The 19,175-nt window shown below is 38.4% G+C and overlaps 1 protein-coding gene across 3 annotated transcripts in view; it reads left to right on the top strand.

The window, feature by feature from the left end:
- The window catches only part of ACYP2 (acylphosphatase 2), a 293,604-nt gene that overhangs the window by 116,931 nt on the left and 157,498 nt on the right, over positions 1-19,175 (top strand). For all 3 annotated transcript variants that reach the window (XM_086701110.1, XM_025931919.2, XM_086701109.1), the window contains 2 exons: positions 13,456-13,472; positions 14,881-14,990. In XM_086701110.1, coding sequence (XP_086557236.1) covers positions 13,456-13,472; positions 14,881-14,990 — 127 coding nt within the window. The remainder of the gene's footprint in view (positions 1-13,455; positions 13,473-14,880; positions 14,991-19,175) is intronic.

The following is a 19,175-nucleotide window of genomic DNA, read 5'->3' as shown; positions in this document are numbered from 1 at the left end:
CATCTTGAGGTATGATCCTTCTATCACTACTTTCTTGAGGGTTTTTATCAAGAAAGATGCTATATTTTGTCAAATGCTTTCTCTGCATCTATTGAGAGGATCATATGGTTCTTGTCCTTTCTTTTATTGATGTGATGTATCACTTATTGTTTTGTGGATATTGAGCCAGCCCTGCATCCCAGGTATAAATCCCACTTGGTCGTGGTGAGTAATTCTTTTAATGTCTTATTGGATCCAGTTGGCTAGTATCTTGTTGAGGATTTTTGCATCCATGTTCATCAGGAAAATTGGTATATATTTCTGCTTTGTAGTGGGGTCTTTGTCTGGTCTTGGAATCAAGGTAATGCTGGCTTATGAAGCTGGCTTATGAATGAGTTTGGAAGTTTTCCTTCCATTTCTATTTTTTGGAACAGCTTCAAAAGAATAGGTGTTAACTTTTCTTTAAATGTTTGGTAGAATTTCCCTGGAAAGCCATCTGGCCCTGGACTCTTATTTTTTGGGAGATATTTGGTTATTAATTCGATTTATTTACTGGTTATGGGTCGTTCAAATTTTCTATTTCTTCTTGTTTAAGTTTTGGTAGTGTATATGTTTCTAATAATTTGTCCATTTCTTCCAGATTGCCCAATTTATTGGTGTATAATTGCTTACAATATTCTCATATTATTGGTTGTATTTCTGCTGTGTTGGTTATGATCTCTCTTTCATTCTGTCTTTATTTATTAAAAAATTATTTTAATGTTTATTTACTTTAGAGAGAATGAGAGAGACAGAGGTGTGAGTGGGTGAGGGGCAGAGAGAGGGAGACACAGAATTGGAAGTAGGCTCCAAGCCGTCAGCATAGAGCCTGATGTGGGGCTTGAACTGACAGACCATGAGATCATGACCTGAACTGAAGTCGGATGCTTAACCGACTGAGCCACCCAGGTGCCCCTCCTGTTTCATTCTTGATTTTATTTATTTGGGTCCTTTCCTTTTTCTTTCTGATCAAACTAGCTAAGTTATCAATTTTGTTAATTTTTTCAAAGAACCAGCTCCTGGTTTCATTGATCCATTCTACTGTTTTTATTTTGGTGTCGATAGCATTGATTTTTGTTTTATTCTTTATTATTTCCCATCTTTTGGTGGTTTTGGGTCTTATTTGTTGTTCTTTTTCCAGCTCTTTAAGATGTAAGATTAGGCTGTGTATCTGACACCTTTCTACCTTCTTTAGGAAAGCCTGGATTGCTGTATACTTCCCTCTTTTGGCCATCTTTGCTGTGTTCCTGAGGTTTTGGGCTGTGGTGTTATCATTTTCATTGGCTTCCTTGTACTTTTTAATTTTCTCTTTATCTTCTTGGTTAGCCCATTCATTCTTTAGCAGAATGTTCTTTAGTCTTCAAGTATTTGTTGTCTTTCCAAATTTTTTTGTGTGGTTGATTTCGAGTTTCATAGTGTTGTAGTCTGTAAATATGCATGGTATGATCTTGATCTTTTTGTGCTTGTTGAGGGCTGATTTGTGCCCCAATATGTGATCTATTCTGGAGAATGTTCCTTGTGCACTCAAAAGGAATGTGTATTCTGCTTCAGGGTGAAATGTCCTGAATATATCTGTTAAGTTCATCTGGTACAGTGTGTAATTCAAAGCCATTGTTTCCTTATTGATTTTCTGTTTAGATGATCTGTCCATTACTGTAAGTGGGGTGTTGAAGTCCCCTAGTATTATGGCATTATCATCAAAAAGTTTCTGTATGTTTGTGATTAGTTGGGTTCTTCCATGTTGGGGGCGTAAATGTTTACAACTATTAGATCTTGGTGGATAGACCCCTCAATTATGATATAATGACCTTCTTCCTGTCTTGTTACAGTCTTTATTTTAAAATCTAGATTGTCTGATAAGTATGGTTACTTCAGGTTTCTTTTGGTGGCCATTAGCATCATAGATGGTTCTCCATCTCCTTACTTTCTTTTTTTTTTTTTTAATTTTTTTTTTCAACGTTTATTTATTTTTGGGACAGAGAGAGACAGAGCATGAACGGGGGAGGGGCAGAGAGAGAGGGAGACACAGAATCGGAAACAGGCTCCAGGCTCTGAGCCATCAGCCCAGAGCCCGACGCGGGGCTCGAACTCACGGACCGCGAGATCGTGACCTGGCTGAAGTCGGACGCTTAACCGACTGCGCCACCCAGGCGCCCCTCCATCTCCTTACTTTCAACCTGCATGTATCTGTAGGTGTAAAATGGGTCTCTTGTAAACAGCATATAGATGGATCTTGTTTTCTTATCTGTTATTCTGTTACCCTGTAACAGAATCTTTAGATTGGAGTGTTTAGTCCATTGATGTTTAGAGTGAGTACTGAAAGATATGAATTTATTGCCATGATGTTCCCTGTAGAGTTGGAGTTTCTGGTGGTGGTCTCTGGTCCTTTCTAGTGTTTGTTGCTTTTGGTCTTTTTTTTTTTCATCTTTTCTCCCCTCAGAGGTCCCCCCTTAAAATGCTTGCAGGGCTGGTTTAGTGGTCATGAACTCCTTTAGTTTTTGTTTGTCTGGGAAACTCTTTGTCTCTCCTTCTATTTTGCACGATAGCCTTGCTGGATAAAGAATTCTTGGCTGCATATTTTTCTGATTCAGCACGTTGGATATATCCTGCCACTCCCTTCTGGCCTGCCAAGTTTCTGTGGATAGGTCTGCTTCAAACTTGATCTGTCTTCCCTTGTAGGTTAAGGACTTTTTTTTTTCCCTTGCTGCTTTCATGATTCTTTCCTTGCTTGAGTATTTTGTGAATTTGACTATGATATGCCTTTTTGATGGTTGGTTTTTGTTGAATCTAATGGGAGTTCTTTGTGCTTCCTGGATTTTGATGTTCATGTCTTTCCCCAGGTTAGGAAAGTTTTCCACTATAATTTGTTCACATAAACCTTCTACTCCTTTTTCTCTCTTCCTCTTCTGGGACCCCTATGATTAGGATGTTATTCCTTTTTAATGAGTCACTGAGTTCTCTAATTCTTATATCATGCATTTTTGCCTTACTTTCCCTCTTTTTTTCTGCTTCATTATTCTCCATAAGTTTGTTTTCTCTATCACGGATTCGCTGCTCTGCTTCATCCATCCTTGCCACCATGGCATCCATTCAAGATTGCATCTCAGTGGTAGCATTTTTAATTTCATCCTGACTAGATTTTATTTCTTTTATCTCCACAGAAAGGGATTCTATACTTTTTTTCAACACCAGCTATTATTATTTTTAAAAAAATTTTTAATGTTTATTTATTTATTTATTTTTGAAAGAGAGAGAGAGAGAGAGAGAGAGAGAGAGAGTGTGTGTGTGTGTGTGTGTGTGTGTGTGTGTGTGTGAGTGGGGGAGGGGCAGAGAGAGAGGGAGATACAGAATCTGAAACAGACTCCAGGCTCTGAGCTGTCAGCATAGAGCCCAATGTGGGGCTCAAACTCAAAAACCGTGAGATCATGACCTGAGCCAAAGTCAGATGCTTAACCGACTGAGCCACCCAGACGCCCCCCCTCTGCCCCCCAGCTATTATTCTTATTACCGTGATTCTAAATTCTGGTTCAGACATTTTGCTTGTATCTGTGTCGATTAAGTCCCTGGCTGTCACTTCTTCCTGTTCTTTCTTTTGGGTGAATGCCTTTGTTTCTTCATTTTGAAGGAAGAGAAAGAATTAATAAAAGAAAAAAAAAATAAAAATTAAAAAACTAAAAACAGCACACAAAAAAATCAAATAATGGATGCTAGATTTTAGGTGTGTTTTGGTCTGGTTGTTGAAAGAAGCTTCATAGGAGAAAATGGGAAAGAAAAGAAAAGGAAAAAAAAGGAAAACATTTGAAAATAAAATAAATGAATACAACAATATAGAATAAAATGAAGTGATGCAAGTAAGATAGAATTTAAAAAATTTACAAAGAAGTAAAAAATATAGTAGAAAAATTAAAAATCTTTTTTATAAAAACAAAATAAAAATAAAATTTTTCTCTTTATGCAAGAATAAGAAAAGAAAAAAAACTGAATAGATGAACCAGCAAACAGAATGAAATATGATTGAAATTATACCCAGTTTCCCCTAGAAGTCAAGCTATGAAGCCCTTTATAGTCTGTAAACTAAGCAGGTGGAGAGACTTGTGGTGTTCCTCTAGAGTGCAGTTGGCCCAGTTATATGGGGCTTGGAATAATGGCTCCATTCCCCACTAGATGGCACTGCTTAGTTTACTGGGGTGGATCATTGTGGCCCATGTAGGCATGCATACGCATGCACAGGAGGGGTGAAAATGGTGTCACCCAGCTACTCAGTCTGTAGTATCAGAACTCTGTGCTCTCAGGGGCTGGCAATCAAGCACCCTTCCTTTGTCTCCAGCTTCTGTCCACTCCCTGCTTCTACATTGTCCTTTACCAAGCTATCAGCCTGCCAGGTGGTACCTCCCTCCAAAGTTTTACCCCAGATGGGGCTGTGTTTCCCAACTCCTCACTTCTGAGGGCACTGCACCTTTGACCTTCTCAGACCCCCTGGGGAAGGGTCTTGCTGAGTAATGGCTGTGTCCCAGCCTGCCCTCTGGTACATTTGTGAGACCATGCTGCTGTAGATGCTCAGAGACTGAAGCTGGGTGCCAGTGTGCCCCAGAAAAAGTTCACATGATCGTGCAGCAGCAGCATTTTCAGGGATTATGGTAAATCACAACACACATCTGGCGCCAGTCTTCACCCTTAATGTCCTTGTTCCAACACCAGTGAACATGGCTGTTCTCCAGGGCCCACTGGGAACTTTGCCTGTGGGGAGGCCCCACAGCCTCTACCAAATGTCCTCCCAGTGGGGGAACCGCCTCTCCCCTTGTGCCCTGAGGACTCTGAGGACCTCACTGTCTGCTCCTGGGGATTTGCCCTTCCCACCGGAGCTCTACCAGGTAGTGAGCTGTAGAGTTTCAGACTCTGTGCTCCCCTGTTTATAGAGTCTTAAAGGCATTTAAACCCTCTTTTTCCTTTCTCCCTTTCTTGTTCAGTCTCTTGCTGTTGTTTCCACTCATTCTCTTTCTCTCCAGCTGCTTTGAGAGGGAATACTTTTCCTGTACTCTCCCACTGTCTCTGTCCTCTTTCTGCAAGCAAAAACAGCTCCCTACCCTCCGTGGCTTCTCTCTCCCCCAGTTCACCTCTTCACACCACATATCTGCCAAGTTCTGTGGTTTCAGTTGTACAGATTGTTGTGTGAATCCTCAAATCAGTTTTCTAGGTGTGAAAGATGGTTTAGTTTTGATCTAGCTGCATTTCAGGGACAAGAGAGGCCAAAAAAAAGCTTCCATGCTGCTCTGCCATCTTGGCCCCTCAAATGTTTGTTTGTTTGTTTGTTTATTTATTTTTAATTTTTTTAAACATTTATTTATTTTTGAGACAGAGGGAGACAGAGCATGAACGGGCGAGGGTCAGAGAGAGAGGAAGACACAGAATCCGAAGCAGGCTCCAGGCTCTGAGCTGTCAGCACAGAGACTGACGTGGGGCCTGAGCCCACAGACCACGAGATCATTACCTGAGCTGAAGTCGGACGCCCAACCGACTGAGCCACCCAGGTGCCCCTGTTTATTTATTTTTGAGAGAGAGAGAGAGAGAGAGAGAGAGAGAGAGACTGCACAAGGAAGGGCAGAGAGAGGGAGACAGAGGATCCAAAGCAGGCTTGATGCTGACAGCAGTGAGCATGATGTGGCCTCAAACTCACAAATTGTGAGATCATGTCCTGAGCCAAAGTTGGGCACTTAACCAACTGAGTCACCTAGGTGCTCCTCAGTTTCTTTAATTAACATCTTATATTAGTATGGTACATTTGTCACAACTGGTGAACCAATATTGGTACATCATTATTAAGTAAAGCCTATATTTTCTTCAGATTTTTAAAGTTTTTACCTAACGTCTTCTTTCTGTTCCAGGATTCATCCAGGATATCATTTTACATTTAGTTATCTTGTCTCCATAGATTTCTTTAAGCTTTTCAGTTTCATAGACTTGCCTTGTTTTCAGTGATTTTGGCAGTCTTGAGGTGTACTTTGGGGTTAGGTACTTTGTAGGGAGCTCCCCAGTACAATGTGTTTGGTATTTTTCTCATAATAAGACTGGGGTTATGGATGAGTGGAAGACCAGAGGTCAAGTGCCATTCTCATCACACCATATCAAGGGTGCCTACTGTTTATGTATGTATCTCAGCCTCCATCACCTGGCTGAGATAAGTGTTTGTCAGGTTTCTCCACTGTTAAGCTACTTTTCCCTGCTCCCTTCCCATCCTCTACTTTTTAATCTCCATGTTCTCAAGAAGCTCTTTTTTTTTTTTTTTTTTTTTTTTTTTTTTTTGCCACCAATTTCTGTTGCAGTGGGGGCTATGGAAGCAGGGATAGGGGAGCAGGGGACTAACCTGTGTTTTTAGAGCATTTGTAACTATGGCATGGTTTAAAATGTTGCTATAAATCTTTAATTACAATTATATCTGAAACTGTAACATAATCTGAAAACTGGGAGGGAAATTGATTAAGCTGTGTATAGAGGCTTTACCAGCTCTTTGGTGAACACTAATGACAGTTGTAGAAATGGATTGTGGCAATCTGTTGGTTTACCTGTGCTTTAGAAGTTCAACAGTTTATTTTTGACAATATTAACGCAGATTTAGAATAGGAGTAGCTTATATAACTACAGAAATACGTAATTTTCTTTAAGATTGCTTAACATAAAAATTGGAATGAGTTATTACATAGTTTTGCCAGACACCACATGATTTGGATGTACACATTTTTCCTTATGTAGACAGGAAGAAGTTGTGTCCTAGAGGTTGAAAATTTGAGTCCCTAAAGCCAAGAAACATAAATATGGTTAAGTCTAATTCCCTTGCTCATCTTTCTTCCTATAGCATTTCATTTATAGTCCCGTTCTACTTCTTGTTTTTACTTCTCTTTAATCCATTCTGCTTCCAACTACACTTATTTGTGTACACATATCTGTGCCTCTCACTAATCAAAAAGGATAGTATTTTCAAGGTCAAGCTGGTGGCTTGTTTTTATAGCCCCTATGGCTGTGCTTATGGCCAGGACTTCAAAAGTGTCTTCAATTAAATTGAAGTGCTTGGGGATAGCTGGCCTGGAGAAGAAACGGTAGTGTGACAGCTATTTCAACAATGTGAAAGATGCCATGGTGTGTGGCTCCAGGGGGCAAACCCTGGATGGAAGGTGAAAGGTTAAAGGAAGGTCTTTCTGAAAAATAAAGATGTTTAACATCAGTAAGGGCTGCTTTGTAAGGTAGTGACTGGATGACTTCCTGCATTTAAAATTGACACATGCAGTCAGATCCCAGGATGAAGGGGTACGTTACAATATGAAAATTTGATTTTACATGAAAGGATGCTGATGCTTAAAATTCATCATGGTTTCTTTAAATAGCAGTGTGTCTTTGTGAATTTTTTTTTTAATTTTTTTTCAACGTTTATTTATTTTTGGGACAGAGAGAGACAGAGCATGAACAGGGGAGGGGCAGAGAGAGAGGGAGACACAGAATCGGAAACAGGCTCCAGGCTCTGAGCCATCAGCCCAGAGACTGACGCGGGGCTCGAACTCACGGACCGCGAGATCGTGACCTGGCTGAAGTCGGACGCTCAACCGACTGCGCCACCCAGGCGCCCCCCTTTGTGAATTTAAAGTAAGATTCACTTTGCAAATGTTCACCTCAGAGTTTCTCACTGACACATCTTTCCACCGTCATCACAGCCAATCGAGCCTCGACTCAGCAGCATATTGTGTTTGGAGTCTTTCATAACCGAAGGGGCTGATGTCTGTCCCAGTTTCCAGAGCAGTGTGTCTGTAACAAAACAAAACAAAACAAAACAACAAAAAAAAAATGCTGCATGTGTCATATCAGCTCCCCTTCTCTTTAACAAGTGAGGTGGAAGGGGTGCACAGAGGCCATGGGAGCCCATAGAAGCATCTCTTCCAACACAGGCCCTGTCCCAAGAGTGCTGTGTTCCAGCTAGTGCTGTAAAACTGCAGAAAATCTATCTCCACATTGGCTTTTTCTTTCTTTATGGACCTCCCTCTGTTGCACAGCGTGCTTCAAACCAGGGATCAGGACTCAGAAAGATTCTGAGGAAATTCAAAGTGGATTATGGAGGTTTGAATGGTTAATTCTCGCATGGTTCACTGCTTCACAAAGTTAATGGGTTGGATGTCCTGCCACCTCTTGATGCACATTCCTTGTAAGCCTTTAAAAGGAGGGTTATGGTTAAGGGGCCCATTGGATAACACCTCTCTTCATTATGTGAGTTGTTGACAAATAAGAGAGTAAAGCAGAAATCTTCAGGTAAGTGGACTTTGTAATAATCTCTCCTGCAGAATTAACACACTCACCCAGGCATAGGCAGGGCTCCCCTGACAAGCAAAGCAGAAGTGATGATCCCCAAGCGAAATGTACTCCCCAGAGAAGGAAGAAGAGAAAGCACCTGGGCAATGCTTGTTTCTTCTTCCAAATGTAACACTTAGATAAGTCTGTGTGTGAGGAGTAGGGACAGGGTAGAATGGTCAGGAGTGTCACACTAATAGATATTCCTTCTCAAAGAAGGAGCTATTACAGGGGTGAAGAAGCTTTCTCCTCTAGACATAGGTCATCAAATCTAGAGAGAGCTCAACCAGAGTTCTGGCTGCAGTATGTCAAGATGATCTGTTCCCCAGAGCGTTTTGTTGTGGAGTGATAGGAAGAGTCAGGGATGTTGTATGGTGACCAGAGTTGGAGAATGACTGCCCTTGTTCTATGGAGAGAGACAGATTGAGATATAATTCACATAATATTAAATTCACCTTTTAAAGTGTTCATAGCATACTAAACATACAGTGATTTTTTCCAATAGTCTGAATATTTTTGTACCCATCACCACTATCTAGTTCCAGAACATTTCTGCCACCTCCAAAAAGGGTCCCTCTCTCACAATTCCCTTTATCAGTAGTTCCCCATTCCTCACCTGTCCCTTCCCTCAGGGGCCAGGTCAGGGTCAAGGCCACTATAATGTCCTTGTCCTTTCCCTCATGGTTTCAAGAAGGCTGCTATAGCTCCATCATGATATTCATTCTACAGTCAGGAAGAGAGAGGAAAGGCTATACGGGCAAAACCCCTGGCTGAGTCAGTCCTGTCAATGAGCTTTCCTGAAATCCTCAAGCAGCAATCTGTCTCACATCTCAGGGCCACTCCTCTTTCAAGGAAGATGGGAAATACAGAAAGGCATGTTGCTGCCCCAAGTAAAATCAGAGTCTGTTAGAAAGGTAGAAGAGAAAGATGGATTTTGTGTAGGCAGCTGGCAGTGTCTGCCACAGATGTTCATATATTAAGTAAATTTAACCGAATAATTATTACATTCTGTATTCTTTCCCAAGTAGGGACACAGAAGGACATATTACAGTCTTTGATCTCCATGGTTTCAACCTCGAAACATTAGATCAGAAACCAAGACAAGCTAAATTTCTGTTAAGTACACATTAAATCTTTCACACATGAAAGATTTATTTCAGTCTTATGATTTTTTTTTTTTTTTGTCCATCTGTCACTGCCTAAAGTAATGGGCAACACTTCCATTTTTGACCCAGTTTGTGAAGCAATATGAACTTAGCCTAAAGTTACGTCTCTTACACTTAAATGGCAGTTCTTTAGTTCTAGCATTTTAGGATTTGTTCAATAAATATGTGTGTGCCTTTATCACTCACAGTTAAAAATACTACCAGCAGTGCACCTAGATGGCTCAGTTGGCTAAGGGTTTGACTTCGGCTCAGGTCATGATCTCACAGCTCTTGGGTTTGAGCCCCCATTGGGCTCTGTGCTGACAGCTCAGAGCCCGGAGCCTGCTTCAGATTCTGTGTCTCCCTCTTTCTCTGCCCCTCCCCACCTCCCGTACGCGCACGTGCGCTCTCTCTCTCTCAAAAATAAATAAACATTAAGGAAATTTTTAAAAAATAGAAATATAAAAAAAAAATCACCACCAGATCTTGCTCCTCTAAGTTCTATAAGATGACCGATTTTCTTTCTTTTCCATTCATGTGGTTGTATTCGGTTTTTTTTTTTTTTTTTTTTTTTTTTGGTCAACCTAGGCATTATCTAGTGGCTTCTCACTATCCTTTGTATCATATATACTATGTATGTATACAGGTAATGTTAACTTTAAAACTGCCAGTTATTTTGCCAGCAAAAATGGATTTATTTGGGAATAAAAGAGAATTATAAGTCAGGACAAACAAGCTGGGTCACAACCTTAGATGAGCCTGGGCAACAAGGGAACACATGATTTTTTTAAGGAGAAAACGGGTACGTTGGGAAAGCTGTTAAACAGAAAGTCCACTAGCGTAAACTGGGAGCTACAAATATGGTGCTTCTCATTGGCCGAGCTGTTGCCCTGGATGGGACAGGGGTGGTGCTGAGGAAATGTTTCTTTCTTGGGCTGGAGTAGTAAAGTAGTATCCACGTGCATGGTCCAGTACGTGTAAGGTCAAGTCTCTCCTTTCCTGTTGGGTCTGCAAATGACTACCAGTGGTAGGGCATGAGAGCTCCCTCTGCTGAAACCTCCTGAATCCATTTTAGTGAAATTTCCCATTACTAATTTTCACAGCGCTATGTATTATCATTTAGGTAATGTTCTGCTAGAATCAACACAGAATTCTTGAAATTCTTTTCAACTCTGGAATGCAGTAAATTTATCATCACTTTGAAATAAAGTCTAATCAATATGCTGATATGTGTATTTGCAATATTAATAGCAAATTATTACACGAGAGTTAAATATTTCACTTAAGTATGTATCAGCTGGTTTGTCTTTCATTCATTTATTCAACAACTATGTGCCAAGTCCTGGTCTAGGTTCTGGGAACACAGTGGTGAACAAGACAGAATAGAACTTACAGTGAAGACAGGAAATTTTTTAAAAAGCAAATAAATGCATTGTAATGTCATATGTAATCAGTACTATGCCTATACAGGAAACATGGGGTGCATTGCTGTTTTAGGTGAATTGGTCAGGGGACATATTTCTAAGGAGATGATATCTGTGCAGAGACTTGAATAATGAGAAGATCAGAGGAAAGAGCATTTTAGGCAGAGGGAATGATACATGCAAAGACTGTGAGGCAGGAATATGTTTGGCATGTTGAGGAGCACAAAGGAGGCAAATTCGGCTGAAATGGAGTGTGCCACGAGAGGAGTCCTAAAATAAGAGGTAGACAGACTCATCAGAGGGAGTCTGCAGGCTGTGGCAACCAGGATACCTTTTATGTTGAGTGTAATGGGGAGTCAGTACAGGGTTTTAAGCTGGGGATGAAAATGATTTGACTTTACTTAAGACAATCACCTTAGGTGTTTTATAGAGACTAGACTGTAGGACAGGAGAACTAGAAGCACAGAGGCTAGTTAAGGGGGCTGTTGAGAGATTATGATAATTTGGACTAGGACATGAAAACACCATTACCCATTTTTCTAGAAACAGTTGAATCAGAACTATTATTATTATTATTATTGTTGTTGTTGTTGTTATTTTAGTGAGTCTTAAGTGAAGTTTGGGGCTAGAAATAATTTGTAAAGGGAGTGCAATGACATGTTTTTGGATATTTAGCTAAGTGACAGTCTAAGGAGACCTGGGCCGCTCTGACACCAGGGCAGGTGTTTTTGCCTTTTCATTGTCTGTAGCTTCTTTCATGTAGTGCTGCTGACTTGTAAGATAGGGGAAGCAACATTGCTATGCAAGGTCATGATTTATTACCAACATGAACTTGAACAGCGTCACTGGGAAATGCATCTGATCTGCAGGACCCTCTGAGACTTTTCCCCTTTATGATGCAATTCTTGATCGGAAATAAAAATCCTTTTCAAACCTTTCCCAGGCCTTTCTTTGAGGTAGTGCCAACCATCGGTTCTAAACTTTAGTGGGCATGAGAATCACCTGGAGAGCATGTTAAAACCAGATTCTTGGATTCCACCTGCAGAGCTTCTGTTTCTGTAGGTCTGGGGAGGGGCCTGAGATTTGATTGTCTAAAAAACTCAGGTTCTGCTGGCGCTGCAGGGCATTGGAATACTCTTTGAATAGCAAAGAGCTGGGCCAGATGTTTTCCATTTCTGGTTACTTCAGTTGCCTGGCTTTCTTTTCATAATGCTGACATTGTGGGGGGGGGGGGGTGGGGGGGCGGTGGTGCTCACTGAGAAGGACCTCAGGGGAATATCCTCAATACAGCCTGGACCAAAACCTTCAAGTCTTCTTGGTCAGCGTCTTTTGGGATCTGCTCATGCTTAGGATAAAACAACTGCACACTTTTCACCAGTGCTGCCTGTTTTCTCTCCTGTTTTGTCCCTCTCTTCTACATGGCCTGGTTTAGCTCAAGTTTCTCTTTGAAAGTTCTGCCAGTTCCTTTTATGTCTGCAAGCTACTCTCTTTCCCTCCCTCTATCTAACAAATTGCCTTTCTGATTCCCCTTCAGATCAATACTTGCCACTCATCATTTCTCCTCACTTTGTATGTATCTTTTAAACTATGTTTTATAGCCCTATAAAAATTCCATTTGTGATGTATCCTGTCTTTATTGCTTTACTATGCTTTTCCTTCATTTTCATTTGATACCACAATATGCTATTGTCAGGAAACAAGTGATGCCCCCTGTTATTATAAATCTGCTTACAAAATACATAAGATTATCTAAGCCATTGATCCCTTCTATCTCTTTTTAAAGCAGGCTCAGTTGCTGTAGGTGGAAGCACTATCTTGTGGCCTCTTTGAATATTGGTTTGATCTATCGCTTATGATTTCCCAATGTATTAAAAAATATTTTTTTTCAGTTGAGGTATAATTTAAATTCAGTAGCATTCACCCTTTTTAGCGTACAGTTGAATGAGTTTTGAAAAATGCATACAGATCTGTAACCCTCACCACAGATGAGGTGCAGAGCAGTGCCTTCACCCCAGAAAGGTCCTTCTTGCCCCTTTACAGCACCCCTTCTTCCTTCAGCCCTTGGCAACAGCTCCTCAGTTTCCCATCCCCGTAGTTTTGCTTTTCCAGAATGTGGAATTAAAATGGAAACAGAAATGTTTTTATTACATTCTAACTTGAATTTAGTCCTTGCACTTAAAGAAGAAATTCTAAAAGCTGAGGATGTATAAATTTTATGCCAAATATACTCAACTGTCCTTGTGATCAGTAGTTTGTTTTGTTTACTTTTTTGAAATGGAATGAGTATGCAGTGTGGCATTTCATGATTCTTTGGTTTCAGAATATTACTATCTTTCTCCAAAAATAGTCTTCCTTTTTCATTTTTATTTTAAAAGAAAACAATTTTTAAAAATACTTTCTGAATATGTTCAGAGGTAAAAGGTTTTGTTCATTTCATTTACTTACTATTTAATGGACTAGATAAAAATTAGGTCAGGAAATATATACCTTTTTTTAAAGGTAGACAAACTGACATTTCTTTTCATCTTTTTTTAATACAGGTGTTTGCTTCAGAATGGTAAGTCAGTAAGTCTGTTCACTATTTTTTTTTTTTTTTTTGCCATTTTCTCCCTACTGTTATTTCTATTCACAGACATAGAGCAGTTTTCTACTTAGTGCTAGCCTACTGCTTATTTTCCATCCTTGACAGCAAATGAAGTATTTGTATTTCTTCCAAATTACTGCTTGAAGTTTTTGATTAAAGCTGTCTTTTAAAAGTAGTCTATTAAAAACATTTCAGCCTGCCTCGTTTTTAGCTAATGTTTTGTATGAATTTCAAAAGTACTTCTACTGGGATAATCAAATTAAATGTTTTGGTTAGGTATATAGAATACAAAGTATGGGATCTTCCCCTTGTTCTGGATCGAAGAACCCCCTCCAGGCAAATGTCTGTATCTTGAATTGCAAAATGAAAAATGCTCATGTTGCATAAGGAAGTGGTTCTCGGTTTTTAGAAGTTAAGACTCCTTATTGCTTTACATTTTTTAATTTTGTTAATATACTCTTTTCCTAAAAGTTAAATGTGCGTGTGTTTTTACCTACTATTTCAGCTGGCAGTCACTAGCTTATTACCTGTCTGTTCTTAACCTCTGAGGGTTCTAACATGTTCCCAACCAGTAAAGTCTCCTTGTTTTGAGATAGCCCCTCCCCCCACAGTTCAGATTCTCTCTCTTTTCATTATTATTTTCAGAATTGGCTCCAACATAAATTCTGACTATAACCATCTTGGGTTGTATTGCTTCATTTAATTGGGGATGTAGAGTGTATAGATTCTTGGTCACTCTGACCTCCAAACAGAAGACCATATTTTTAAAAATTTCCAGTAGATGAGATGTACAAGAATTTAGTATGATATAGTTAAAATAGTTCAAAATCAAAATGTTGCTAGGTTTTCATTTGCCAGTAGCATAACTGAATTTGGAACTGAGAAAAGGAATTTTTAAAAACTGTTAAGAATAATAGGAGAAATAAACTTATCTATAGACAATTAACAATGTGTGTGTGGCAAGTCCACAGCCAATGAAAGACATCAGAATCTTTTAATTGAATTCTTTGTATTGATCATAACTCCGTATTTTTCCTCAGTGATTGAAAATCTCAGAGTGATCATCTTTTGGAACCAGACAATGTAATTCACTGTTAGCAGGCATGGGGGCAATGCAACTGAATTTTATGGATCCCAAAACACATCACGGAAACTGTTTTCTGAAGTAATTCCCACTATCAGTTTATTGTTTTATAATGTGTTTGTCTTTACTGAAAGTGGAATTTACTAAAAAATACCACTTAAGTGAGGATTCCTGTGAACAGAGGTATGATTGTAGGTCAGCTACACAATTTTTGGCATAGACTATATTTTAGGAAAGAAAATTGTCAGTCAGTTTTTGATGTTGGATTTTGTTTCTCATATTTTCTCCTGAAACCAGTACACAGAAGATGAGGCTAGGAAAATAGGAGTGGTTGGCTGGGTGAAGAATACCAGCAAAGGGACTGTGACAGGCCAAGTGCAAGGCCCCGAAGACAAAGTCAACTCCATGTAAGTAGCAAGACTAATAATGCACTTATGCAATTTATGAACTTTTTTTAATGCTTCATTGGACAGTAAGAACAATATTGATGGACCAAATTCAGTTTGTGGATATAACTCAACTCACATGTTTTTAGGCATACTAGCAAGGATGTCCTCAGATCTGGGAATGGAATTTGTACATGTAGGAATGGATTTCCCACTTGGGCAGGCCCTCAAAAAGAACAACAGTGTCACTCTCTAGTCTATTTGAATTGAGTTCTGTCTCTTCTAACCTGGGAGAAGCATCCTGGGCCCACATATCTCTTATCCAAAGTAGTTGTGAAGAAGCATAGTGCCTTTGGATGGTTCCTAAAGTTCTTAAAGTAGACTTCAAGGCAAAAAGGCTGCCCTCTCCTTTTTATTAAGTATATTATTTATGTAATTATAATTTTATTTTTGCTGTTGATGAAAGTGTATTCTGTGAGCTATATGGTTATGATAATGAATCCTTGTATTCCAAAAGAGATCAGATTCAGTAACATAGAAAAAAGTGTCCTGTCACATTCAAAAGCCTTCTTTTTTTGTAAGTTCCACTACTCTTTGTAGTCTTTTTTTTCCTAATAAAAAAGAGCTAACATTTATTGAGTATCTGCAATGTTAGACAATATGCTAAACACTTCACATAGGTTTTCTCGTTTAATCTACACAATGGATCTTATCATACCCAATTTAATTCATTTTATTGTTTGCAGTTTATTTTTGTTCTCATTAATGTTTTTAGATTTCAAGGTAATATTTTTTTGATTATTGTAATAAGTGAAGTAGTAAGATGCTGAGAGATAAAAAAAAAAAAATTAAGCTAGTAATCTGCCCCATTCCCCTCTGCTTCCCTCCCCTTGATGGCACCTGTGCCTGTGGCTTTGTGAATACTTTCTGAAGCTTTCTCTTTCACTTAAAACTATTTAAGCATTTATTTAGGGTTTGGTTGTTTTTACTGAAATAGAATACTTGATGCATATTCTTCTGTAACTAGTTTTTTCATTTTATAGACATTCATCAATCAGTAAATATATAACCACTGACTCCTTATTTTTCCTAATTTTTTTATGCATAAGTACATACTTTGTGTAAAACTGTACCCCAACTTGGAAAGTGGGGTCTACAATTTTAGTTTCATAAAATTCTTTTAACAGTTAATGAAAAACAATAATTATCAGTAGGATTGCCACACAAGCATACAAGAAAAAATTCTGAGACTTCTATTGTAAACAGTTCAATGGATGAGAAAGTGCCAAATGACTATGAGGTATTGAGAATGCAGGCTGCATGGAAGATTGACTCTCATGCCTATCATGTTATATCCTAATGCACGTTGTAGCCATTTTTGATTAATATCCTTAACATAAATATGATCGTATCATACATGCTACCCAATTTTTCTTTTCAACCCCTGCACACCCACTTTTCCTTCTCAGTTCTACAAGTAATCTATATTGGCAACTGGGTCGGTTTCCTCCCATGTTTGTCTCCATATTCACCTTCTCATATACATCTGATCCACTACTGGCTATTTACCCAAAGAAAATGAAAACACTAATTCAAAAAGATATATATATATGTACCCTTGTGTTTATTGTAGCATTATTTACAATAACCAAATTATGGAAATAGCCCCAGTGTCCATTGACAGATGAATGGATAAAGAGGGTGTGGTGTATATATAATGGAATATCACTCAGCCATAAAAAAGAATGAAATCTTGCCATTTGCAACAACATGGATGGATCTAGAAAGTATAATGCTAGGCCAAATAAGTCAGAGAAAGACAAATACCATATGATTTCACTCATGTGTGGAATTTAAGAAACAAAACAAATGAACAAAGAAAAAAGAGACAAACCAAAAACCAGACTCTCAACTATAAAGAACAAACAGATGGTTACCAGAGGGGAGGCGGGTAAGGGGATGGGTGGAATAGGTGAAGGGGATTAAGATTACACTCATGATGAGCACTGAGTAATGTACAGAATTGATGAATCACTCTATTGTACACCTAAGACCGTATGTCAATTATACTGAAATTAAAAAACAAAACAAAACAGGGACACCTGGGTGGCTCGGTCCGTTAAGTGTCGGACTTCAGCTCAGGTCATGATCTCACAGTTTGTGAGCTCGAGCCCCACATCAGGCTCTGTGCTGACAGCTTGGAGCCTGGAGCCTGTTTCAGATTTTGTGACTCCCTTTCTCTCTGCCCCTCGCCCACTTGCACTCTTTCTCTCAAAAATAAATAAACATTAAAAAAAAATTTAAAAAAAAAAAACCAAAGCAAAACAAAAATACATCCCAGAAAATCTGTCCAAGTCAGATGGTAGAGCTTCAATTCATTCTTTTCAATGGCCGCTTAATAATTGACAGTGTTAGTGCACCATTTTTTATTACCTTATTTCTGAAAATTCATTTTGTTTCTCTCTCTCTTTTTTTTTTCCAATAAGAGCAATGCTATAATAAACATTTTATTGGTGATTTTATTTTTGGGAGATAGATTCCCAGAAGTGCAGTTTGTTGGTTGACGTATCTGTGTACTATTAATTGTAAAAATATTTGTCAGACTGCTTTTCAAAACAGCTGTAAACAATTTACATTTTTTTCTCTTCATCCTGTGGGCAATTGGTATTATTGCTGTCTAATTTTTCTTTGATCTGATTGGGTGTAGAGTGATATGGTATTTTTTTCACTGTAATTTGCATTTCTCTAATTACTGGTTATTTTGAGCATCTTCATGCTTGTGGCTATGTGGGTTTGTTCTCATGAACTAACTCCCTTTCACATCCTTTACCCATTTGTCTGTGGGGCTGCTTGTCTCTTGCCAATGTTTAAGAGCTCTTTGTATATTGGTAATGATTACTAACTCATTATCTGTAATCTCTTTTGCAAGTATTTTCCCAATTCTATCCTTTGCCTATTCATTAGTTTTGTTTATTTATGATAGTTTTTGGTTTTTTTTGCGATGCGAATTGTTTTTAATTTTTATAAACTCACATATAGTTATCTTTTCTTTCTGGTTAAGAAACAGATCATAAATGTTGTTCCCTAGGTTTCCTTCTACCTTTATGATGCTTTATTTATTATGTTAAGCATTTATTCCATCTGGAATTTGTTTTTTATTTAGAATATGAGACTGGGGACTATTTTCTACCATGATGTAACAGCCAGTTGTGCCAGCACTATTTTTAAATAATCGCTCTTTCCCCATCAAATTGAAATACATTTTTATCATGTATTAAAATCACATGTAAACTGGATTCTGTTTCTGGATTCTGGGTTCTGTTCTCTTTCCTTAATAGATCTGCTTACCTATTCCTAGACTAATACTCCATATTGATTTAATTATACTGGCTTTATAGGTTATTTCCCTTCACTATTTTTTTTAATTCATTTATTTGCTTTCTTGGGCATTTATTTTCTCTCTAAACTTTAAGATACTTTTATCCATTTGACTGAAACTATAGTTGTTTTTTTTTTTTTTTAAACTTCCCTGCTTGTCTTACAAATATGCTTTTTAAAATAAACTTTAGGGGTGCCTGGCTGACTCAGTTAGTAGAGCATGCAACTCTTGATCTCAGGGATGTGAGAACCCCACATTGGGTGTAGAGATTACTTAAAAATAAAATCTTAAAAACGCCCCAACTTTACCTTTTAGAAGTTGTAGATTTACAGAAAAATTGTGAAGATACTACCAAGAGTTTCCATGTACTTCTCACCCACTTTCCCCCATTAAAATTTTATATTAGTACGATACTTATGTTACAATTAATGAACCAGTAGTGATGTATTAGTATTAACTGAAGTTCATAGTTTATTCAGATTTTTTTAGCTTTTACCTAATGTTCCTTTCCTCTTTAGGAGTCCATATTTTACTTGCTTTTTAATTTCACACTTTTATGGCATTAAGGGAATTGTTCTTAAATTTTCCCATCTAAGAATATGAATGTCTTTTCATTTTCTCAGATTTTTAAATTTATCCTTCGGTATGGTTTTATGGCTATCATCATTAAGATTTTGTGCTTTCCTTGCTGACTTTATTCCTAAGTCTTTGTGTTAGTTTGGGCTACTGTAGCAAAGTCCTGTAGACTGGGTGGTTTATAAGCAAGAGAACTTTATTTCTCACAGTTCTGAAGGCTGGAAGTCTGAGATTAGAGTGCCAGCATTGTC

Source organism: Puma concolor, chromosome A3, assembly GCF_028749965.1.
Source record: "Puma concolor isolate L17-30 chromosome A3, mPumCon1.1.hap2, whole genome shotgun sequence".
NCBI lineage: Eukaryota > Metazoa > Chordata > Mammalia > Carnivora > Felidae > Puma > Puma concolor.
This window is presented reverse-complemented; position numbering and strand designations above follow the sequence as displayed.